At 25.9% G+C, this 25,604-nt stretch overlaps 11 protein-coding genes across 11 annotated transcripts; 3 read left to right on the top strand and 8 right to left on the bottom strand.

The window, feature by feature from the left end:
- Positions 1-610: 610 nt before the first annotated feature.
- cgd4_4130 (hypothetical protein) lies at positions 611-1,561 on the bottom strand (the record flags this gene model as incomplete). The annotated part of the gene is made up of 1 exon (XM_001388047.1): positions 611-1,561. The coding sequence occupies one exon, from the start codon at positions 1,559-1,561 to the stop codon at positions 611-613; it is 951 nt and encodes a 316-aa protein (XP_001388084.1).
- A 993-nt stretch (positions 1,562-2,554) lies between these two features.
- Positions 2,555-5,353, bottom strand: cgd4_4120 (metacaspase-like protein; the record flags this gene model as incomplete). The annotated part of the gene is made up of 1 exon (XM_625430.1): positions 2,555-5,353. The coding sequence occupies one exon, from the start codon at positions 5,351-5,353 to the stop codon at positions 2,555-2,557; it is 2,799 nt and encodes a 932-aa protein (XP_625430.1).
- Positions 5,354-6,382: 1,029 nt separating this feature from the next.
- Positions 6,383-7,348, bottom strand: cgd4_4110 (hypothetical conserved protein, possible transmembrane domain near C-terminus; the record flags this gene model as incomplete). Its single annotated transcript, XM_625429.1, has 1 exon — positions 6,383-7,348. The coding sequence occupies one exon, from the start codon at positions 7,346-7,348 to the stop codon at positions 6,383-6,385; it is 966 nt and encodes a 321-aa protein (XP_625429.1).
- Positions 7,349-8,248: 900 nt separating this feature from the next.
- On the top strand, positions 8,249-9,187 carry cgd4_4100 (hypothetical protein; the record flags this gene model as incomplete). The annotated part of the gene is made up of 1 exon (XM_001388046.1): positions 8,249-9,187. The coding sequence occupies one exon, from the start codon at positions 8,249-8,251 to the stop codon at positions 9,185-9,187; it is 939 nt and encodes a 312-aa protein (XP_001388083.1).
- Positions 9,188-10,280: 1,093 nt separating this feature from the next.
- Positions 10,281-13,472, top strand: cgd4_4090 (putative Sec14d; the record flags this gene model as incomplete). Its single annotated transcript, XM_625428.1, has 1 exon — positions 10,281-13,472. The coding sequence occupies one exon, from the start codon at positions 10,281-10,283 to the stop codon at positions 13,470-13,472; it is 3,192 nt and encodes a 1,063-aa protein (XP_625428.1).
- A 729-nt stretch (positions 13,473-14,201) lies between these two features.
- On the bottom strand, positions 14,202-15,623 carry cgd4_4080 (putative rab GDI alpha; the record flags this gene model as incomplete). The annotated part of the gene is made up of 1 exon (XM_625427.1): positions 14,202-15,623. A coding segment is annotated over one exon (1,422 nt), but the record flags the coding sequence as incomplete, so codon positions are not given.
- A 368-nt stretch (positions 15,624-15,991) lies between these two features.
- On the bottom strand, positions 15,992-16,306 carry cgd4_4070 (hypothetical protein; the record flags this gene model as incomplete). Its single annotated transcript, XM_625426.1, has 1 exon — positions 15,992-16,306. The coding sequence occupies one exon, from the start codon at positions 16,304-16,306 to the stop codon at positions 15,992-15,994; it is 315 nt and encodes a 104-aa protein (XP_625426.1).
- Positions 16,307-16,391: 85 nt separating this feature from the next.
- Positions 16,392-19,664, top strand: cgd4_4060 (B-box zinc finger domain containing protein; the record flags this gene model as incomplete). The annotated part of the gene is made up of 1 exon (XM_625425.1): positions 16,392-19,664. A coding segment is annotated over one exon (3,273 nt), but the record flags the coding sequence as incomplete, so codon positions are not given.
- A 498-nt stretch (positions 19,665-20,162) lies between these two features.
- On the bottom strand, positions 20,163-21,968 carry cgd4_4050 (putative transporter with signal peptide and 12 transmembrane domains; the record flags this gene model as incomplete). The annotated part of the gene is made up of 1 exon (XM_625424.1): positions 20,163-21,968. The coding sequence occupies one exon, from the start codon at positions 21,966-21,968 to the stop codon at positions 20,163-20,165; it is 1,806 nt and encodes a 601-aa protein (XP_625424.1).
- Positions 21,969-22,954: 986 nt separating this feature from the next.
- Positions 22,955-24,391, bottom strand: cgd4_4040 (Yer006wp-like. Yjeq GTpase; the record flags this gene model as incomplete). Its single annotated transcript, XM_625423.1, has 1 exon — positions 22,955-24,391. A coding segment is annotated over one exon (1,437 nt), but the record flags the coding sequence as incomplete, so codon positions are not given.
- A 569-nt stretch (positions 24,392-24,960) lies between these two features.
- Positions 24,961-25,569, bottom strand: cgd4_4030 (hypothetical protein; the record flags this gene model as incomplete). Its single annotated transcript, XM_001388045.1, has 1 exon — positions 24,961-25,569. A coding segment is annotated over one exon (609 nt), but the record flags the coding sequence as incomplete, so codon positions are not given.
- Positions 25,570-25,604: the final 35 nt, after the last annotated feature.

Below are 25,604 nucleotides of genomic sequence, written 5' to 3'. Positions count from 1 at the left end.
ATTCTCTCTTTCCATAGTACTAACAAATAGATTATTAATTTATATTAAATATACATTTGTTTGAATTATTAAAATTTTTTTTTTTTTCAGAGATAAAAAAAATAGATCGATACCTATACGATACTTAATGCATGCATGCATAAGGTAACTTTTTTTTTAAGGAAAAAAAAGGTGAAATAAAATAAAATTTATGAAATAAGGTGATTTTCTTTATTATTACTATCATTTTTTTTTAAATAAATAGTTAAATTAATGTAATAATTAATTGAAAATTCAATTAATCATATTATAATCAAAAGATGATTCATGATGAATAATATTTCCTGGATAAGGCATTTCATAAAAACTTGAACTAGTTGTTGGACTGAAATTTGAATTTAAACTTGTTAACTTTTTAGGAGATTCTTGTTTATTATTAACCAAATCATTATTAGATGATTTATAAGTATATTTTTTAGCATTACAATTTCTAAGATGTACTTGACAAAATAATGAAATATCATCAGGATTTGAAAGATGAGGAAAGTCCCCACCATATTTTAGTTGAGCAAGTTTAACATTTTCAAATTTTATTATTGAATTAACGAAATTATGATCATCAAAAGAATTATCAGGACTTGAAATAAAATGTAATTCTTTTATTATCTAATATACTTGAAAATTTTGTCAAATTTAATATTGATAATGTTTCATCACCTGATAATACAAAACTTAATCTAGAAGCCAAATCATGATTTGAAAGTGAATATAATTGTCCAATCACAAATTTAATGATTGNATTATATAATTTATCATATAAATTATTATCTTTATGAATATTTGTTACTGTTGAATAAAATCCCATATCTTCTATTGGTGAATATAATATTTCTCTATTTTTGAAAATTTCAGAAATTAACTTTACAAGAATAAATTGTGGACAAAAATATAAAAATGTTGAAGCTATTGATGGTAATGGTAAATTTAATGTTGATACAAAAGCATTACACAAAATTAATGATTTTACTCGATTAGGAAATTCTTGTGAAAACATTATACTTAAATAACCACCTAAATCACTTCCATATAAATGTATTGAATCCAATTCAAGTTGATCTAAAAAAAGAGAAAATGATCTTATCCAATCATTAATATCATCATATATTGGATATTGTACAGAAATTATTCTATATCCGCATTTTAACATATTCTTCATAAACATAAAGTATTCACCAGCAGTTCCTGATAAACCATGAAGTATAACAATTATATCAAATTCATTAGATTCGTATTTTTCATTATTATTATTATTATTATATTTTAATGAAGSRCTATTYAATTTAKTAAGCTYRWCTYGATCWWKRAYAGMYAAKTGTTTRACAGTTTTCCTTGAATAGTAATCTTCAGTAATATCTTCAATATCTGTAATACTTTCTTGAGAAACTATTTTAGTAATTTTTTCCACATTTTTTGGATTACAATCAATCCAAGTCCATATTCCATCTAAATAAGGTATAGTAGTTCTTTTTAAAGGGTAAGATTCGATAAAATCTCCAAATTCACTTGAGAGTCTTCTTACCATTTTCTCTCCTCGTTTCTAATACGATTTTAGACTGAAAATGGTGATTAATAAATTAAAGATGGGAATATTTTTTCTTTTCTTTTTTTTTTCAAATTTCAAAATGTCATAAATACGGAAATTATCTGTAAAATTAATTCAAAAATTTGTAATTCTTGAATTTTATTCTAATTAACTTTATATCATTACTATACCAAAAAAGTTTCAAAAAAAAAAAAAAAAACTCAGTAGAATTGAATTCAAATATATTTTTAAATATTCTTCTTTTATCTTTCTTTTTTATTATTAATAAAATTATCTTAAGCTCTGTAATATTAAACAAATTTTACTAAATTATTAGAATACTATTTCTCTTACTTAATATATATAAACCTTTTAGATCTTTATTTTGGTTATTTATTATGAATATATATAAATTAATGCATACATATATATATATATATATATATATATACACTTACAAACTCAATTACATATAAACAATTATATTTCCATTTGCAAATTAAAATTTTCCTTTCTTTTTATTTTCTTCTTTTTAGTATTTCTTATGCAATTAATTCAAAATAAATTCTGGACCTCACACTAATGTGGCGCCATCTAAAAAAAGAGCGGGATCATTATTCGAATGCAAAAAAAAAAAAAAAAAAAATTATAAATTAATAATTTACTTTTATATGGTCAAGAGAAAGGAATAATTGCACAGAATATAATTTAAAGATAGTGAATAGCTGATTAATTTGTTAAAAAAAATGACCAAATTTTATGCTTTGAATTAAGTACCTCTATTTAAATCAATATTATACTCACAATTTGTATTTATAAATCTACAAATAGGAATGCATTGCATGGAATATTTAAACAAAAATGAACTACCTCTTAGAGTTAATATATACTTTAAAATAAGTTCAGTTTATAACTAACTAAAAGTAAGGTAAATAAATAAATAAATAGTGATAATAATTAAACTTAGATGCCATTTTAGTCTATTTCTATTTATTACATGTGGGCGCCAAACATATTTATTGGTTGTTTGGGAGGATAGCTAACGAAAGATGTGGGATAAAATTGACTATTGCTTTGATTTGATGGTGGGAATGGATTAACAGTATTGAATAATCCATTGGGTATTTGTAGGAATTGTTCATTTACTCCAAAATTCAGTAACTTTCGATCAGAGTAATGTTCTGGGTTCATAAATTGACTATTTATAGTGCTTGTAAAATGCCCAGTTTGAGGTAATTGTTGATGGAAATTATTAGAATTTGGAAGAGATCTAATTGGAGCAACAAGATGTTTGTTTATTGACTGCATTGAGGTTAAAGGAGGGTAAGTAATAAAATTTGTTGTTTGATTAGGATGATTTAGCTGATCTGATGTTCTATAGGAAGAAGTTGGTGGAGTATTAGGTATTATAAGTTGTGAAGAGGATGATAGTGATGATGTAGGTACTGGGAATTGATTCATATTTGTATAATTATGAGGGTTTTGAAAATTGTTTTGAGATTGGATAAATCTCTGATTTGGAGTAACTTGAGAAATGTTTCTTGGTGTAATATTTTTTATTGGGTTAGAAAACAATACTCCATTTACTGGTGGCTTTAATTCATTTATTTGTACTTGTTCTAAAGGATATTTGAAATTATGAAAATCTTGATTTTTATTTCTGTTGTTATTGTTACTAGAAGATTCTGGTCCAACAAACAGTGAGTAAGGATTAAAAGTATTAAATCCTATTGAAGGTTTGTTTTCATTACTTTTATGTAAATGTTTACCAATAATAACTTCATTTTGGGTATTCAAGTAAGAATTTGTATTTATTCTTAAATTATTAGTATCTGAAAACTGATTGTTCTCTGTGTCAAAATTATTCAAGTTGTAATTAGGAAAACCTTCATTAATACTTTTATTGTTGAACACTATTGGATTAAATAGACTGGCAGTTGGTGGAACTAAATTAACTGAGGATGCTGGAAAATGAGTAAAATTATCTTCATTATAATTAAAATTGGGATTTTGTATTATTTCTTGGTCAAATCTTTTTATTTGATTACTTGGTGGGAATTGACCAATTTTAGAATTTGGAATAGACCCTCCTATTATAGAAGAAGGAGCTGAAATAGGAACTGAATTTGAGGCTAAGTTTGGAGCAGAACCTAAATCTTGGTTAATATTCTTACTAGTATCCACTGTTTTTCTATCTTCTAATTGATTGGATTCATCTTTCTTGTTCTCGCCTTCCTGATCATTGTTTTCTCTAAATGTTGGAGGGGAATCTACTTGTGAAACCTGGTTTTCAGATGAATTAATAGGTTTACTTAATATACTTAGGTTCACAGAATGGAAAACTAAGTTATCATTCTTGTTGGCTTGTAACATAGAATTGTAAGCTTCTTGAGGTATTAAAAAGTTCTGGTTCTTTCTTAAATGTCTTATACAATTATCAGTTATTCTAAAATAATGATCAAAATCAAAATCTATACTTTTGTCTCCTCCAAATGGAGAACAAAAATATTCAGAAACAGTCCCAGCTCCTCCTGAATGAATAGTTAATTCTGGATTTTGATCTAAATGAGCAAGAATTGAAGTTTTCAGGCATGAGATGTACTCTCTAACTCTTGCTAGAATTGTTTTATATGAAAGTTCATTCCTTGGTCTTCCTTGTTGTAATATTCCAGTAGCAATATCACTAATAGCTTTACAAAATGACCAGGTAAAAACTCCATGAATTATATTATAAGCTCCACCTCTAGATATTGGAATCTCTATTACACCTAATTTAGATTCTGTTGTAGATGAAAGTAATCCAGAACTATTAAATGATTGAGAATTAGGAGTAGAAATTGGACCATTTGATAAACCCATTGAAGAATCTGTTACTTGAGTCTTTCTAGTAACTGATAACAAAGGTAATGAGGCTTCAGCAGCTATTTGACTCCATGGAGCAGCAGAAAAACAATATCCTTTACATGATAAAGATACATATTGTGTAGATTGAAGACTTGGATCTTTTAAGTTTTGTGTATTACCAATTTGAACACAAGGAACATATCTTGGTCTTACAAGTCTATGAACCATTTGTTCGTCTTTAAATACTGATGAATTATATTGTGCTCTTTTAACTTTATTAGTAGCTGAAAGAAATGGCCAAATTCCTTTTGTTACTATACCTTTAATATACCACATACCATTCAAATTACCAGCTGGATCTAAAATAGTCTGACCTCCATTACAATCTAAAATTACATTCAATTGAGTTTCAGGAGGAACACACAATAATAATTCTTTAAGTTCACTGCAAAGTAATACATTATATTCATCTAAATCTGAACCATTTGAAGCTAAGTATAATGTAGAATCTGCTGGAAGTAGTGCTTCATCATATCCTTCTCCTTCATATGATGTTAGAACATCTACTTGTACTCCATGTCCTGCAAAATAAAATACAAGAATATCACCAGCTTCTGCATCTCTAGTTAACCAATTTATTGCTGTTAAAATATTTCTTTTATTTGGATATATTCTGGAATCATGATGTTTTGTTGGTGGAATTTCATCTCTTGGCCAGTTATCATAGAATGAAATTGGTTCTTGAGAATCAACTAAAGTATCATAACCTCTATCTGGTTCACTATCAGTTAGAAAGATTATATCTGATGCATTGAAATCAAAGTGAGACATTAATGTCAAAGCCATTAACTTTGCATCATTTGCACAACCTCTTAAACTAATTCCTTCTGTTTCCACATAATTAATTCCAATAATGACTGCTTTTTTCTTAGGGATATGCCCATTCATTTTTTTTTAATTTCCTATTAAAATAATTTTTGTAAATACGATAACATGCACATAAATATAAATCAATTAATATTTCCTTATTTCTTGTTTTTGTTGTTTTTTTTTGATGTTTTTTTTAATATAAGTTTTCCTGTAAGATATAATTTAGTCAAAATTGATTAATGTTAATTAGTAATAGTAATTTCCAAATTAAAATAAAATAAAAAACCAATTAGACTAGATCAACCATATGTGTTAAATTTTCTTTTATTTTTAAAATATAACAATTTGTTAATTTTAAAGTTTCATGAACTTAACAGAAATATATGTATGATGATATCTGTATATAATTATTGGACCTGCCTTTCTTTCTTTCTTTCAATGCACTTGTAATAGTACTTTATTTAAAATATATATTATATATATCTATATATAAATATATAAATATATATATATATATATATATAATTTTTTTTTTTAATTTAATTTTATTTTTTTTTTATTGGTATTGTAAATAACTTGTATTTTAATTACTGTGTGGATTAAAAACAATTTCTAGTTCATATTATTAATTAATATTCGAAAAGCCCGCCATTTATATAAAATATTTTATAATTTACATGCAAAATAGTTTAGTCAAATAAATTTCAAAAGGGGGGAGAAAAAGAAAAGGGGGAGGGGGAAAGAAAAAAAAAATAATGGAGATAAGAAAGAAAATAATGAGATAAGGGAAGTAAGTTTGCTGTAGTTTGTTTATACAATAGTAGTTAGTAAAATAAGTTGTGAAAATAGGTAGTATTTAAAGCAAAAATCAATAGTAATAGGTAATATTAAGAAAATTTTAGTATATAGAAGAAAATATTAAATTAAAAAAAAAGTTCGTGTGCAAATGATTACATGTAATTTATTATTTAACCAAAAAATAATTACGAAAAAGAACTTAATATTTATATTTGAATAATTTTATATATTTAATAGTTAATATTATGAATTTCTACTGAAAAAAAAAACTAATTAATTTGAATATTAAAATTCAAATAACAAAAATTATTATACAAGGTTGAAAATATCTCTAATTAATATATTCCAAACAACCTCAATAACAATTTCAGCACAAATCAAATAAATAACAATCCATTCGAGCTTATAACCGTGTTGAAGGGATAACTCATTATTTAGCATATCATATAAGTCTTTAATGATATCCAATCTTTGATTAAGGATTTCAACTCTTTTAGGTATATCTAAATAATTTCTGCAAGTAATATAATGTGGCTCATAATCTTGCAAATCCCAAAATATATCTGGTGTATCTAAAATATCAGTTTGCAAATTAATATAAAAACGATTAATAAAAAGTTCACCAATTCTTTTACTAATATCTTCTCTATTATCTTTGATTGTGCCACTTTTAGCCAAGCTTTCTGGGAGTGATCTGGTACTATCAATATTTTGATCAACAACACTTTCAAAAACAGAAAGTTTTACACTTTGACTTAATGCATAGCTATAACTTAATCTTTCTAATAATGAATCGGAAACTAAATGAATGTTATCTTGCTTAATGGATGGTCTTTCTCCCCAAACATAAGTCATATCATCATCCTGAGATTCATCAGTTCTTATATGTAATGGTTGCTTAATAAATGTTTTTAATATATTGACTATTGCAACTCTTTCAGCTCTTGTTAAATCCCATCCAACAACACAGCCAAATTTAAAAACATAACAAATTCTGTTTTGCAGCCATCTTAAGCATACTACCTCACTAAATGTCATTTCAATATGTATTTGTTTAGAAGATAAATCTCCTTGTTTCCAAGCTTCAAGAATCATTGGAAAGTCCATTTCATTTGCAAAGCAACATGCCCATACCATACCAGCTGGTTCTTTAATTTCTTGCTCGAGCTCTTTTAAAGATGTTTGGATATCCGCTCGTTTTCGTGCAACACGAATTGAAGATTTGAATTGTCTACTCTTCAAGTTACCATCTGAATGAAAGTCAATATCTTCCATATTTATAAAATGATTCTTACTTCTTCTTTAGGTACTATTGCTTTAATTATATATATCAGTTCAATACTCTCTCTTCTTGTTGAATCTACTTTATAAAATCATGCAAAATATATAAATGTTTATATATATATATATTCATATATATATATTTATATATATGAATATATATACACACTTACAGATTTATCTATAAATGTATATATATATTTTTATTTATATATAAATTAATTTTGAACAAATTAATTTTAATTTTTCTTCCTAAATATCGCAAGTTACTCTTTTCTACAAATAATGTCATTATGCTCCATTATTGCAATTAATAGAATAAGCGCCTCTCACTAATATTTAAGTTAGGCGCCATTACCTAAATTTGATTGATTTGAGCGGGAATGTTTTGTATGTAAACAAATTAGTTTGAGGGGTTTTCTACTCAATTTCTTCTTTAAGAAGTGCACAAAATAGTATAATACAGTTATATGATAAAACTTATTAACAAAGATCAAAGTGGTAATTGATAAATATATTTATTTACCAAAATCAAATCTAGGATTTAATAAATAAAAGAATACCAAATTGATTTACAAAATAATAGTTAATGAAAGATTGTGAATAATTAATATAAAAAGAAAGAACAAATTGTTTAAATAAGTTATTTTTTTGATTTAATATAAAAGCCTAAATATTTTTGTTTCTAATTTTTATATTATTATAAAAATAATAAGCAAATAATATTTTCTAGTGTTAATTGCAATTATTAAATATAAAACTTATAAATATATACACACATTAAAACGAACAAAAACTATATGAAAATGAGCCTCTACTCGGAAGAAATTAATGAGGTAAGCTTTAAATATAATAATTGTTAATTTAATTATTTATTTTTAGATTGAAAATTGTATGAATTCAGGATACTATGAAAAAGTGTTAATGCTGATAAAAGAAGCAGAACATATCAGAAGTCAAGATTTCGATGTGGACGTACTTTTGGAACTTATTCAATTTAGATGTAAAATTCATTTGAATCAAATAGAAAAGGATTCAATAGGATCATATTATTCAGAATCTATTTCAAATCAAAAGTTTGGTATTGCAGCTGTTTGTTTGTTTACCATTTTTAATTTACCAGAAACTACAGATGAAAGAAGGTATGAACTAATTAATGAAATGATGCAATTATATGTACATAATAATAATAAAATTGTGATGATTGATGTTATACTATTATTAATGAATTTATATATGAATGATTTTAAATCAGCATTATCAATCACAGAATGTGCTCCACCAAGTTTAAAGATTATACAAGTTTTTGTTTTTTGCATTATGAATAGATATGATTTGGCACAATCTTTATTTGATGATTTGATTGAGAATTATGATACGTATACTTGTGAATTGGAGAACTATCATTCCCTTTCTAATTTTAAAGAATCTTCTCTAGTTAGAACCGCATTAGCTTGGTTACAGTGCCTTAAAGGTGAATATAACTCATCTTTTATCACTTATGCAAATATGCAGACTGATTTTGGTGAGAATTCTTCCTTCAGACTTCCATCTAAAGCAAGAGACTCACAATCAATTATTATTTTGAATGGGATATCTGTAATACATATGCAAAGACAACATTGGAATGATGCTTACGAACTTCTTTTAAATGCTTATAAAATAGATCCTAAATGCCAAGTTACACTTTCTAACTTAATAACTTGTAGTTATTTCCTAAATTTAAAAGACGAACCTGAAAAATACTTGAATGAGCTTAGCTCAGTAAATTGTAATCATTATAAAATTGCATGTGTTGAAGCTATTGATAAAAGCTTTAATGCGTTCAACTAACTATTATTGAAAAACAAATATATTAACTCATAATTTATATTATTTTCCCTTTATTATCTGAAGGTTTTTTTTCTTTTACGATAGCGAATATATTAAATGCATCTGTAAATACATTTTCTTCAATTTACCAGAAAATGAAGTAAATTCAAATTTCGCTTCGAGTCCGGCGGAAATTATTAATTTTTAAAGTATTGATTATATTAATTCATGATTTTATTATTATTCCTTTTTTTCTTTATTATTTATTTAAAAAATATTCATAATATATAAATATATATATTTCGTCTATATGCTGCCACTTTAATGCATGCAAGGCAAATTTTATGTGGTCAAATTGCATGCGCAAAAAAAAATTCTAATAATTTTGTCTATAATAAACAAGAATAAGTTTCGATCCTTTATTTTTATTTTATACATAAGTAATCATTACCAAAACTGAGAGCAAATAATAATTTTGCTCATAATAAAATTATTATAAAATTAAATATTTACTTGCAATAAATTATATTTGCTATTTTGCAAGTTAAATAAACTAATTTTCGTGCATTAATATTCAGTTACGTGTATAATTATTATAATAATTGCCCCCCTTTATTAATATAGTTGGCGCCATCCCTCACACTAATTTATGTAAAATATATCTAAAAACGCAAAAAAGATTAAAATAATAAAGAGGTTAAAGAATCAGAGAAAAAGAGGAGGTAAATTGACGGATTTTGGAATCAATAGCAAATAAATGTCAAAGATGTATAGAATAATTGGCTAGACTTGATTTCTTCCATTTTTAAGTAGTGTTAAGCTGAACTAAAAATAGCGTTTGAAATTAATTGGAATTGAATAAAATAAATAAATAAAAAATTTAGGATTGGCAGTAATTTGCCTTGAAATGATTCAGTTTGTCCAATTGAGTAAAGCTAGTATTCAGAATTGAGTATTTAAAATTTGAAGTATACAGGAATTAAATAATAGAATATTATCATAATTTTAAAATACTAATAAAAAAAAAAATAAAAATAAAAAAAAAAAAAACTTTTTCTAATTGGATTATATATATATATTTGATAAATTCTTTTATTTATTGATTATTATTAAAATGGATAAAGTGGAGAATATTATTGTAAAATGTGAATTGAAAGATAATAATATGAAAGGTTTTTCTGATTCAAGTTCACAAGAAAAAATAGAAGTTGGAGATTTAAATGCAATCGAAATATTACAAGAAAATCAACATCCTGGCACTAATGATCAATCGGGATATCCAGATATATTTGATCAACTCTCAAATACTCCACTTAACTGGGATTTAAAAATTTATGAAAATTTTTTGAATTTAAGTAAAGATTGTATAAGAGAAGTATATAATCATAAAGAAATTCATACTCCAAATGAAACTGTAGAAAACTGTTTCAAGGCAATGCTCAACCCATTAAGATTGCTTAGATTCCTTATTGGGTTTAATTTCAACATTACTAATGCATTCAATTCTTTTGATAAGCATATTAAATGGAGAAAAGAATTTAATATGGATAACGTAGTAAGACCATATGTTATTACAAATATGGTTCCAAATAATAATATAGAAATGGCTCCATTGCATAATATTATTACAAGATATTATCCATGTAATTTATTATTAAGGGAAAGTACTCACGAAAAAACTCCATTAAAAGATTATTATGGTAATATTATTTGTATTGAAAGATTTGGTTTATTGGATGAAACCAGATTATTAGGAGCTGTCAAAGTTGAAGAATTATTATTATGGTATTCTTATCATATGGAATATAGAAGCATACTTTTAGACAAACTTTCATATGAATCTAAATCACTTATCAGAGCTACTTGTATTATTGATTTATTTGGATTAAGTATATCTCAAGTGCATTCTTCACATATGATTACAATACTAAGAAGAATGATACAATTGGCTTCTGATAATTATCCTGAAGGTATGTCTTATGTGATTTTTGTTAATTCACCCAAATTCTTTTCAATTGTATGGAATTCATTCAAATCATTACTTGCTGCAAGAACTGTTGAGAAAATTCTTGTTCTAGATGAAGATTATAAGACTAAATTAATCAATATTGTACCAATTAGTAATCTTCCACAATTTTTGGGAGGTCTTACAACTGATCAATTTTCTACTGTACCTAATACTGGTACATTATTATTAGACTGTTTTGGACTTGGTGATGATAGACAAACATTACATATAAAAAGAATGAAAAAAGAAAAAGTTTCAATTTCTATATCAAAACCTAATACAAAAGTATTTTGGACATGGGGTGTTTTGGATGGAGAAATCAGCTTTTCTGCCAAATTTTATACAGATAAGATATTTAAAACATTAAATCATGATAAGACAAAGAATGATTTTTATCATACTGATACAGATAAACCAATTAATCCAAATAATACCTTTTTATCTGATAATTGTGATAATCATCCAGATTTTATAATTAATAATACTTCAACTATTGATATTAACTATAATTATCATTCAAATTCGAATACAAATACAAATAATAGAAAATATTCTAAGAATCTGAAAAAGATCTCCAATAATAATTTAAGTCCAATTTCATCAATACAAACTTTAATGGATCAGGAAATTACTTTAGTTCCAATGTCTAAATTTGATTCTACTAAAGCATATGGTGGTTCATATTTTTCTGAATCACCAGGTTATTTAGTATTACAATGGGATAATTCTTGGAGTTTATTTTCTGGTAAAACTGTTCATTTTGTTATCAAAACTAGTAATAAAGCATTACCTGAAGATCATAATGATAATGTTAGTTCTAATAATGGTAATAATGATAATGACAGTGATAATATTAATAGTGGTAATAGTAATGACCATAATATTGCTAATAGTGATTCGAATATTAATAATTTATCAGATATAAGTAATTTAGTATCTCATAATGTTGCATTAACAAATGTAACTAAAAAGAGACCATCAAAAAGTCATAAATCTGTTGAAAAGAAAAATGTTAATTCAAAAAGGAATTCAAAAATGGATAAATATCTTTCAAATCATAATCTGGATTTAAATAAAAGTCATAATAATCATTCATTATTGAAATCAATTAAAAAAAATAAACATAGTTTTAAATCTGAAGTCAATAATACTAGTAACTATTCAGATTATAGAATAAACAAAGTATTTAATGAAAATGATAAAAATGAAATATCATCGATACTGAATGATATGAATCAAGTATATGATTCATCTAATAATTATGAAAATGACAGTAATTCAGAATGTCAAACAAATTCTTCATTTGTAACAGCATATTCAAGAATTGATGAGATTTTGGATTTATTTGAATATAATAAGAATTCTCTGTTGAATTTAAATACATACAAAAAAATAAATAATCAAATAGGAAGTGATAATATTAAAAAAGATAAAGAATTATATGATAAATCTTTAAAAACTTTTAATGATTATAATAAATTAACAATGGGATTAAATTCACCTAGAATAGATTCAAACGTTGTTAAATTACAATATAAATCAAACCAAGATAAACATTTAGTAGAATTTGAGAAGGATTCAAGTAAAGAAGATAATGATAATTACGATGAAGAAGAAGAAGAGGAGGAGGAAGAGGAGGAGGAGGAAGAAGAAGAAGAAGAAGATGAAGATGATGATGATGAAGATGATGATGATGATGAAGTTAATGATTATAAAGAGTCAATAAAAGAGGAATATAATAGTTCACAATTAAGTATGGATGAAATAGGAGAGTATGACTTGATAGTAGATAGTTTGACTTCTTCAAATTATACAAATTCGAGCGAAGAAAGTCTTAATAAAGAATCGTATTCAGGTAATCAGCGTATACAAATAAAAACTAGAAATTTGCCAAATAACAAACAGATTTCTTTGGAAACAAGTATTAATATATTTGGTTTTGAGAATTTTGGGTTTGAATCGTCAGAAATATCTAAAAGAAAACATGAAGAGCTTTTAAAATATATTAATTGTACGGAACTACAACAAGAATATAATAAAAATCAAGAATTCTTTTCACCACAATCTTCATTTTATTATATAAATGGGCAAGAGAAGGCTGGCTCTAAATCAAATAAATGCCATTTTGGATATTTACGTAATAAATTTGCAAAATTATTTATTCATGAAAGAAAGAATAAAAACGAAATGAATGTAAAACCTAAAATGATAGGAAATAACAATAAAAATATTTCTGTTAGTTTATTTAAAAATCCATTTTTTACTCGAATAAAAAATAAGTTCAATAAGAACAAATAATTTAAAACTTAAATGATCAAAATGGTTTTAAGTAAATGTATATATTATTTATTTATTTATTTATTGGTAGAAATAAATTAAAAATAGTAAATAACATTGCTCAAGAAAGTAAAAATAAACGAATATAATTGACTAAATAATGGGGTTTGGTTAAGGAACTTCATTTTCATTTTTTTAAGAAAAAATATGGGATAAAAAATAATTTAATTCCCAATTAATTTAATTATTTTCTGCATACATGCATTTTTTGGCGGGCTTCATAAAGTAATTTTTATTATGATATTTAATAATAATTTAGTAATACAACATATTATATTGAATATAAAAACAATGCAATCTGAGTTTTTAATATATCCCCTAATTATTTTCTTTAGATAAGATTTTTTAATAAAATCTGAGTTAGTATTTACGCAATACATTGAATTAGTATAAGAACTAATAATAGGAAAAAATGACAAAAATTATGACGTATAATATTAATATTAGGTAAATAATTTTTAAAGTGTATGAAAATGATAAAATTATATTTACTTAAGTATCATAAGTAGTAATTTAAGAAAGTTGAAGAGATAGATAATTACAAAAAATAAGGGGGGAGGGAAAAAAGAAAGTAAGAAATAATGTGTGATAATAATATTACGATAATAAAGTATTTAAGTATATATCCAAGTAGTGTTATGAGTAGACGATTAAGTAAATATTTATTAGGATTAACTAGTAAAAACTACCTCAGTATTCTCCATCTGCTTCATCTTCATTAGGAATATTAGTGAGGTCCAAATCTTCCCCAGTAATATTTTTCCAAAGTCTCAATACATCTTGGGTGAGAGATTCGAAGTGTGAGGAAGCATCACAAGATTTAGAGACAAAAACATTGTCATCTTTTCCTGAATCAATAGGTTCATATAAGTCAGATGTATAGAAAAATTGTTCTTCAATGGAATTTCCCAAAAGTTTTATTGCGGGATTAATTTCCAAAAGTGGATTTTCTGTTTCAACGGTAGTAGATATGATTGCAATGTACTTTCCTTTAAGAGCTACTCCATGAGTACATGAAACCATCATAACATAAATATCATTTTTTCTTCCAAGCTCATTTTGAGGAATAATAATTTGGCATGAAGATACATCATTAGTATCATTAATTGGAGAATTTAAAATACATATACAACGTAAAACTTTACCAATACATTTAACTTTAGGTTTACTATCATTTTCATTTAAAACGTATGATGGATCACAAATTACCATTTTACATTCAGCTTTTCCTTGTGATGTAACAACACCAGATACTTTGCCCTGTTCATCATATAGAAATTTTTCAATATTTGTATTCAACATAAAGGTACCACCATGAATTGCACATAATCTTGAAAAACCTTCTGGTAAACCTCCAAGACCATAGACAGGATATATAAAAGGTGATTTACCATATCTACTTAGACTCATCATATATAATCTGATCTTATCTAAAGTTTCGCCACATGGTTTATTAATATAATCATCATTTGTATATAGAGCTAAAGCATGCCCAACAAAATCTATTGTAGTTGAAGACAAACCAAAATGATCATAAATATCTTTCATTGTGTTCTTATCTCTATTGAATCCCATTTGCTTTGAAACATCGTCATCTGACCAATTGGCTACAAATGAAAAGAATGATCTACATCTATTTTTTTCCATAATACCCAGTAATGGACTCTTTAAAGCTTCCATTTCTGTTGCTGGTACCTTATGTATAAATTTTGGATTAAATAACAATCCTCCTTTTTGAAATTGATATACATAAGTTCCTTCTATTACTTGCCATTCTAAATATCTTGTTACTTTTGTTTTTAATAGTATCTTTACAAGATCACCGCTTGCCATTACAAACTTTGGTATTAGATCAACATTCCAATCTCTATTAGCTCCATAATTTGCTGGAGGAGAAGTACCAGGTCTAAATTTTTGATACAATGTTGTTAGATTTAAAGATGCTGCTTCTCCACCATAATAACTATTTCTATCAATATGTAAAACTTTTTTTCCTGATGTTGATAATAAACCACTTATTATACATTCAGTTAGTCCTGTTCCACATATCAATACATCATATTTCTCATCCATTATTATATTCAATCGCTTTATCAACTGTTCCAAATAATATTATAAAGAAAAAAAAAGAAAAATAAAAGTCAAAATATTTGCATGCTTATTTTTTTTTTTTCTTTCTCTTCTTTGCTTTGTCAATTCTATTCTTATTCTTCCTCCACAATGCACACACAAGATAATTTCAACCTATGTTAAAACAAATCTAGTATATGACCTTAGCCTTTTAAACATATAATAACAACTCTGGCTCTTACTTTGATATATATATAAAAACTTAATAAATTACTTTGAGGAAAAAAAAAAAAAAAAAATTTGTTTTTTTCCCAAATATTATTTTTATCCTTTTTTCCCCATAATTTATGACATTTTATTTATAATTAGGTTTTAGCGCCACGTGTGGGCGGGAAGATCTTTAAATATTATTAATGCATGTAGGTATAGTAATTGAAAGGAATATCAAGTACATAATAATTATAAATTAAATATAAATAAGCATTAAAAGTAACAATGAAAATATTGCGGGATAAAAGGTGCAATTTTCTTCTTTTTTTTTTAAGGTTAAATAAGTAACAGAAAAATAAGGTTTGAGTTGAATTTTGAGGATTAAAATAAAAGAGAAAATAAAAGATTGAAATAGCATTAAAGTAATATATAGAATAAATATTAGAGAAATAGAAAGAGAGGAGTGTGTGGGGGGGAGGGAAATAAAATAATAAGCTTGAGAAAATATTTGACATTGAATATTAGATAAGAAAAAATAAAGAAAAGAAAAATTTGAATGTGGAAGAAGTACAATATATATTAAATCTAAATGTTTATTAAAGAAATAGAACTACTAAAACCTTACTAACAATGTTTGAAGAAAAAGTCTTTGATATTATACCAGAACTTATTGATGATGCATTTGTGTTAACTAGATGCGAATATATGATTCAACTTTCATATTACACTCCAGACTTACATGTTACTAGAGGATGGTCTTTAATAACAAAAGAACAAAGAGAAAGATTTAATAAATATGCATCAAATTTAGGAGGTCATGTAATACAATGCATATATGAATTATCTGAATTACCAAATAATCAGAATTTTGACAATATTTTTGGTGAAAACAAAATAACAGTAAACTCAAAAAATATGGTTTTTAAGAGTGGAGCATTACCACCTCCAAAGGGATTTGAATCAAATCCTATGGGTATTTATAGATTTGGAATATTTACTCTAGCATTAGGACCAATTTTAATGGTAGATAGTATTGATGGAGTAAGATCTTCAGCTCCTTTTCCTCCAGGATATATGTCTAGATCATGGCAATGTCAAGACTCTATAAATGTTCCATCAAGTAGAAATTCATTTACAGCTAATTATCAAGTAAAATTTTGTGATCAAATACTACCAACAATGCTTGTAGAAGTTGAATTTAAACCACTTAGAATAGAGATTTCACAACCAATCTGTGAAATGTGTGATGTTAATATGTCAACTCTATATTGTGAATCAGATAAAGCTCATCTTTGTGCATCATGTGATGAATTCCATCATTCTTCCACTAGATTACTCTCAAAACATCAAAGAGTACCAGTATCACAAAGTCCTTATCAATTTGGTTTTTGTCCACACCATTCAACAGAAAGAATTGACTCAGTTTGTATGAATTGTTATATATCATTATGTCCACATTGTATATTAATAGGGCAACATTCATCTGGAGATGCAGCTGAGCATATATTAATATCTACAACAGATGCAATAAGAATGGCATATTCAGGAGTATCACAAAGTGATTTAGAGCTAAATAGAAGAAAAAAACAATTGGCAGATTACTTATCAGGTAGGCATAACCATATTAATGATATTAGATCAAATTATGATGAAATACAAGAAAGAATTGAAATTGCATCTAAAAGTCTACTGCAACAATTATCATCACTTAGAGAAAGAAAAATCTCTTTCATTATGTCAATTAAAAGACAACTTCTTACTGAACTTCTGCTTATTGAGTGGATGGAAGCATTTTTTGCTCATCTAAGATTAGCTCTTTTACCTTCAGATTTTCTTGTATATTCACACAGGCATGATTTGGTATGCAGTCACTTTTTTGGCGGGAAATCAAATATTGTTGTTAGTAATGAAGTTTTACCAAGTTGGATTTTAGAAAAGTTCTTTGTGGATGGTGGGTTTAATGTCATATCAAGATTGGGAGAAGCCGATGATTTATTGAGCACTTTGAAAGAGAACCAAGACGAATTAGAAGATAAGGAAAGTGGAGATAGTAAACAAAATAATGAGAACATTGATTCTATCAATGCATTAAAGAATAAACTCGAGAAAGTGAATGAAGTTAATAAAGAAAAAACTGTCAGCATTGATGAAACTAAAAAATTAAATAAAAATGCTGTAGCTAAATGGGAAGATTTTGATATTGGTGAAGTTAGTAATAAAAATATTTGCAGTTTGAGCGGGAAAAACTTGCCCATAGAACAAAAATTATTAACGTCAGAAGAATATAATGCATGCAAATTACCGTCATTGGGAATAAAACAGCACAATAAAGAAGAGGATCTTAATCATGATTCATGTACAAGATATCCAGAGTTAAGAAAGACTAAATTAACGCCACAAATGAAAGATCTAGTTGAGAAATTGAATCCAAAATCAAGAAATCTACATGAATATTATTATTCAAAATATGATGTTGATGATTTAGTTGAAAATATAGTATCATGTATGAAGAAAAAAATGGAAGGAGCTACAAAAACAGATAAAGATGATGAAATTATTTGGATTAATGTAAATAATAGTGAAAATAATATTAATACTACTGTTGATAATATATTATTACCTAGAGATAATAAAACAACAATTAATATATGGGATCCAAGTGTAGATAGACCTTCTGATTTAGCAAAAGAATATTGGAGGTTTTTGGTTGGCTATAATTATGAGTTATTAATATCTTTACTTCATTCAGCACCATCTTTAAAGAGGAAAAGTCTAATTCAAGATATTTTTGATTTATCAATATATATACAATCATTTGATCATTTATTTTACTCCCTATTTCACTTTGAAATTAATTTCTTGAGTAATATTCCAATTGATACAATTTTGATCTCTTCATCTGTAATTAATGATTTCTTTCATATTATGTTAAAAGCTAATAGTTTAACTAAAAATGATAGATCGTTTTTGGTACAATATATTCAAATTGTAATGATAAATATATTGAATAAACAAGATGGTCCTTATGCAAATCATATTGGTAAAACTTTAAATAAAAGTAATGTTGATAACAAAAAGTTAGTATTAGAACAATATGAATTAGATAAAGATTTAATAAAATTTGAAGAGAGTATTTTAGAAATAACTGAACATTTTATTAAACAAATAACTTCATTGGATATTAATGCAATTCCTAATACATTAAGAGGTATTTTATATGGTATCATTGATATAATTGATTCTATAAGTAGTGAAGCTCATATGAGGAAATCAAAAGAAAATAATTTAAATCATTTACCTTCAAGAAGTCAAAAAGTAATAACTTATTGTACAAATGGTTCAATTTCATTTTGTTGTCAAATTCTATTAAATCATTATATAATTCCAAGAATATCAAATATTATTGCCTCTTTAAATTATTCATTAAAAGATAATAATATTAATAATGATGGTACAAGTAAAAATGAATCAGGAATAGTTATTACAAAGAAAACTGATATAATTGCTAGAATACAATGTTTCAGAAGAGCTTTAAGCGCTATTTCTATATATATATGGGAACCTTCCACTAAAAATACTCCAGAAAAGAATCTAAATAATTTAGAATGTAAATATAGAGAATTGGGTTTATTAGTGTTTTCATGGCTTCAAAATATATTTAACAAACCAAGATTAGTTTCACCAATAACATTTAATACAATTGGTATGCCAGAAAGAGGGATTAATTCAGTTAATAATATAAAGAATTATATGATTTGGTTAGATAATGCCTTAAGAAATGATCAATTAAAGTCTGATGGTGGAATGGGTCAGAAAGAAATTCTCAGTTGTCAGTACTTTGAAGAGCTGCTTTCTTTAGCAATCAAAGGTTAATCATGAAAAAATAATAATAATAATTAACTTTAATCATTTATTTGCACACACTTAAAGTGCTAATATATATATTTAAATGCATTTTTGAAATGCTGCATGCATTTCTTGTAATTACTTCTGTCCACATAAATTTAATTACGTGTAATTTTTTAATAATATAAAGAAAAAAGAAAACATTAAGATTATGAAGTATAATTAGGAAAGCAATAATAGTAAATAAGTTATAGGTAAATGAATTATTGTAATTTTGTTTAGCTTGTAAACAGTATTTGTCAATTAGTGATGGATATGCATATTATTATATAATAGTTATTTAATAAAGTTCTGAAAGAAATGTACTTATTAAATGTGAAATTTATGTATATAATTAATCAGAGATTTATAAATGTTTATAATTATCTCAGTCAATTAATCAATTTCTTCCTTCTCTCTTTTTTCCTCAAGAAAAAAAAAAAAGAGAAAAAAGAATCCTTTAATCTATGAGAATCAAGGAAATTATTAAATAACTATTCCCTTCATATTATTTGAATTCAATTTCTTTTCGCAATTTTGGTTATTTTTTGAGTAATCATCTTGAAATGAAAATGACCTTGTAGACAATAGTTCAGAGTCGTCCAAGTTTTGTACTGTATAATCTGCTAAAGGAAGAGTATTATTCTTGAGAAATGTGGAAGACTTTATAAATGAAGATGATTCACTTGGAGAATTATCAGAAGAATCATCAAAGGTACTCACTGAAGATGAGCTTACAAATTTACGAGAAGATGATAAATTTGCACCATTTTCATATTTGAGGTATTTATGACATATAAGTTCCTCAAGCTTAATTTTGCCTATATTGTTTTGGTTCTTGCAATGTATTAGATTCTCCAAATCACTTAAAACCATATCAGTTGTATTTGAAACTGTTGTTGAAACAATATTTGGTGCAGAATCCAATTTACCTCCAAGTTCAATATCAACTCTAGATACTATATAACAAACTATAAGTGCCATTATACATATTAGTAAAAAGAATGCTTCAACTGCAACATATGATTTAAAGGTTGAATGAAGAAATGCAACTTGAATTGGTGTAACAATAAATCCAAAATTTTGTATACATGTTACTACACCGAGAGCAGTACCTAATAAAGTTGGTGGAACACTTAAGCTTATACATGGCCAATAAACTGTAGCAAAAAGTGTATATCCAAATCCAAGTATAGTCACTGATATTGCAGGATGTAATTTAAGCATTAAAGCATGAGCAAGAGCAAGAAATCCAACAGAAATGGTCAGTAATTTACATCTTTCACCAACACGATCAACAATCCATCCCAATATTGGAAGTACTAATACAGAAACTGCATATAATAAGCTCATGATAATACCAGCATATTGTCTTGCAGTAGAAGTTGGAATATCTTTATATTGAGTTTCAACAATTAAAGGTCCTGCAATATAATTAAATGGCATAATTACACTATAAGATAGTAATCCCAATATAGTTAAGTACCAATATAATTTCCCAAGTCCACGTATTTTTCTTCCAACTAAAACAATTCTGAACTTTAATTGACTAAAATATGAACTTTTACTGGTTTTTATTATTTCATTATGAGAAATTAAATCTGCATGACTATTAGTTTTTGTTTCATTAAAGATGTTATCAGTACTTTCATTTGATAAGTCTTCCAAATAATACTTTTTAAGATTTGCAATAACACTAATTCCTCCAAAAACCAATAATACTAATCCCAATAGAAAAGTCCAATAGACTGGGAATAGTGTTGCTATAATAGGAGATACCATATCACTTAATACTGATCCAATTCTTCCAATTGCTAAACATATTGAAAGAGCCAAAGCAACTTCCCAATCTGGAAAGTATCTGATTAAAAGGGAATTGAAAGCAATTAATGATGATTCTGATCCCAAACCAAAAATACATCTTCCAATTAACATTGTAGTTAGGCTTTTCATTCCAAATCCAAGAGTTAGAACAAATTGTCCCAAAACTAGAAATGAAATAAGTACTATTGATAAATAATATAATGAAACCGTATCAATGAGTACTCCTGCTAATAGTGGAAATATTAGATTTGGAACAGATACCAATGAACATAGTGTATTATAATAGTACTCAAATTCTTCTTTACTATATAGGTCTTCAAATGCATCAAAAATAAAAGGTGCAATTGCTGGCAATGTGTCATTACTGTACATAATACCCATAGTAACTAAGCTTATACACACTAATAGCATCCATCTTGCTACAAGTTGTGAGCCATACTCATTATTACTTTCTACAATCTTCATCATTTTGTCTGGAAAAGCTTTAATTTTGACTTAGGCTTTGATTTGCTTAAGTTTTAATTTAATTAAAAGAAAATTAAAGAGAAAAAAAGATACTTTATCATTAACAATAATAAAGTCTTATACTTTAAATATTTGAAATTCTCCTTTTTTCAATTCTTCTAGTCCTTCATTATAAATAAAAGCAATATGTTTTATTATTACTACTTGAATTTGGCTTTGAATTATTTCCTTTTTTTTTCTTTAATATACTTTTGTTCCAAGCCTTTTTAAACCATACAAGTAATAGGGTCAATTTTTATTATTTATATTTAAAGTAAAAAATTCCGATATATTAATAAAGAGGAAAAATTATGGCGATTTTCTTTAAAGCTTGTAATTTGATTAACTACAGAAAGAAATGCCTTTAAAAGATTATCCTCCCTAGTTAATATATTGAAATGATAAAATTAAGATTTTCTATCCTCTATATTAGAAAAAAATTACTTTGATTTTTTCCTTTCTTTTTCTTTAGAATTTTACACTTTGAATTTCTTCTTCCTCTTTATTTTTATTGCTATTATCAATAAATTGTCATTTGCATGAATTGGCGCCAGAAAGTGGCGCCACAAGTTTAGCATGCATGCGATGTATTAAAATAAAGGGTTTAAAGCGGTAACTACGAGAAATAATGGACAAATTTAAATATATTTTAAATTTAAAAAAGAGAAATGAAAAATAAGAATAAAAATATTTTTATGTTTATTTTTCCGATTAGTTTCTTTTTCTACTTAAGAATTATCACTTCAATTTGTTAATGACCAGTGACCTTTTTTCAATATCGCTAATATTTCTCTTTTTATGGTAGATTTTAGTTGAGAAAAAAAAAGTAGAAATAGAAATAGTAAGGAATTCGTTTGAATAGTGGGTAATAAAAATAGCAAAGAAAGTATGAGAATGGTAATTTTAGCAGATTATTGGTTCTAATTAATTTGGTAATTGCTATTAATAAATTAATTTTTGATTTGTGAATCAAGTTCATCATATATACTATCTATATTAAATTCTTGTGACCAATTAGAAACTATGGTAATAGACTCTTTTTCTAATTGATTTTGGTGAGAATGATCTTGAGGAGGGAAATTATAATAAGAAATTTTACCATTAAACCAATCAGTTAAAACAATCATTGCAGCAGAGTTAATATCAGGAATTCCGCCTTTGTTAAGTTTGCCTCTAGATATTGATACGTTTGTTAAAAATTCAGAAACATTATTAAATATAGGTATTTTATATAGTTTAAGTAGAATTTCATGATCAATTTTCTGTAATAATAATGAAATTGGTTCAAAATAATCTTTAACATTTGTTAATTGTACAGTATTTCTCAAAACTTGTGATGGATCTTGAGAATTACCAGTAAATACAACTCCTGGGCTATCAATTAATTTTGTGGTAGAATCCAAATCAATTCTTTGTAGATGTCTAGTTACTCCAGCAACAGCTCCAACTTTAACACAATAACCTCTTTTTAAAGAATTAATTAAAGATGATTTACCTACATTAGGATAACCCATAACACCTATTGTAATGGATTTCTTTGAATTTTTATTATATCTTGAATAATTTTTAATTAAGGACATTAATGGTGAAACACCAAATGCTACAGAACTTGCTTTAATAAAATCATGTGATGCATTTAATCCACTACTTTTTGAATGATTTACTCCAAATTCTGTTGAACTATTTAATGCGGATTTAAATGCTAAAGTTGGATGTTCTCTTCTTAAATAAGTTAACCATTCTTTGACAACATCACCTGGAACCAAATCAATTTTACTTAAAATTAAAACCAATTTTTTTCCTTGGGCAATAATAGATCTTTCTAATTCAACATTTCTAAAACCTAGTGGATCTCTCGCATCCAAAATTTCCAAAACCACATCAGACTCCTCAATTAACTTCCTTAAATCGCGAAGAAAAGCCTTTCTAGATGAATCTGATGATGTTGGATCTCCCAAAGTCTTCATATTAAGCTCTTCTAATTCAGATTTTGATGCCTCAAATGCATTTTGACGGTTAAGTGCACTTTCTACAAAATCAGATAAATTAGCTGGTAATTTAGATACATTTGGATTTTGGGTTTCATTCACATCCATCATAGATTTATTCCCTTTCATTTCTTTAATTAGCTTCTTCTTCTCTTCTCTTTCCTGTTTAATTCTTTCCTTCGCATCATTCATTTCATTCAACATTTGTTCTTTAAATGGCCAAAGATTTGGTATATTTAATTCTTTGGTCCTTCCTTTCTTTCCTTTGATAAATGATGACTTTCTTGCTATCTTTTTCATCTTCTTTTTATGCTGTGAAACTCTTTTCTCTATTTTATATTTCCTCCCAAGAGGCATTCTCTTACTTGTACTTTTCTTTATCTTCATCTTTTCTTTTATTTATAACCTGTTGCTGCAAATCTGTTATTAAATCCAATATATTTTTTAAACTTCCATATAAATTCTTAAAAAATACTAATATTTATAAATATTTTTACTCAATTTTTATTGCCTTCAACAGTCCTTCAACTTATTTCTTAGTAACTTACTACGAATTTAGACCAAGAAAAAAGGGTATAAAGACCAATATGTATAATATATATATTTATATAATTATTTATCTATAATCTATATATTAATATTTACAAATTGTTCTTTTTTAATATTTGCTCTTTTTCTGGTTTTACTATGACATTATTTATCCATATAAAAAATCGTCTTAGCCCGCCTTTTTGAATTGCATTACTAATTACCGGTATAGGAATTTCTTTGTTTACATGCGTCAAAATATTCTAACTAAAAAAAAATTAATAATTTGCATGTGGACAAATTATAAGTGGATAATAAAAAGGTTTAATGTTAAAATTAAGAAAAAACTGTTGATTTAAGTTACAATTAACTCTATTGTAAATATAAATGAATATCAGTATTTTTAAATGAATAAGAACTGATATTAAGTTTAAAAAAAATCAAATAAGATTTTGTGAAATAGTTTCTTGGAGTAATCCAGCATTTTTTAATGTAGTACTTGGGTCAAATTTAATTTCTTTTGGAGGGAATCCAGAGACGAGTTGGTATTCGCCATCAACAGGAGCGCATTCCATAAAAATACAATGTAAATCAGCAATAGTGTGATCATGATTTAATGTAACCACTTTCTTCTGGCCATTATGAAATCTTAACTGTATGTTAGTAGTTGGTTTATTTTTATCAACAGTTACTTGAGCTTCTGATTCAATATTAACTTGTAATGCTGAACTTCTTGTTTGACCAAGTGAATTTCCGGAACCTGAAAACATCTCCATTGGTTTCTTCGGTGGAACATATATTTCAGAACTACGATCATCTACAGCAACATTAATTGTTTGATTGTTCTTAGATCTTTTCCTAAGTTCTTCTGGAGCTACTGAATTTTTTATATCTCTAATAAAAGCTTCATTTTCTGGTATAGAAATATCTCTAAATTCCTCATCATCTATTATAAACCCATTCTTATATAATACTACTTTAATAGCATTTTCTGGAATACCTCTTCCATTACTATTATATTCTCCAGGATTTTCAACTGCTAATCCACTTTATTTTAAATTAAAATACTTTAAATTAAAAAAAA

Source organism: Cryptosporidium parvum, chromosome 4 (assembly GCF_000165345.1).
Source record: "Cryptosporidium parvum Iowa II chromosome 4, whole genome shotgun sequence".
NCBI classification, from domain to species: domain Eukaryota; phylum Apicomplexa; class Conoidasida; order Eucoccidiorida; family Cryptosporidiidae; genus Cryptosporidium; species Cryptosporidium parvum.
Note: the sequence above shows the minus strand (reverse complement) of the source record. Positions and strands in the feature narration are given on the sequence as shown.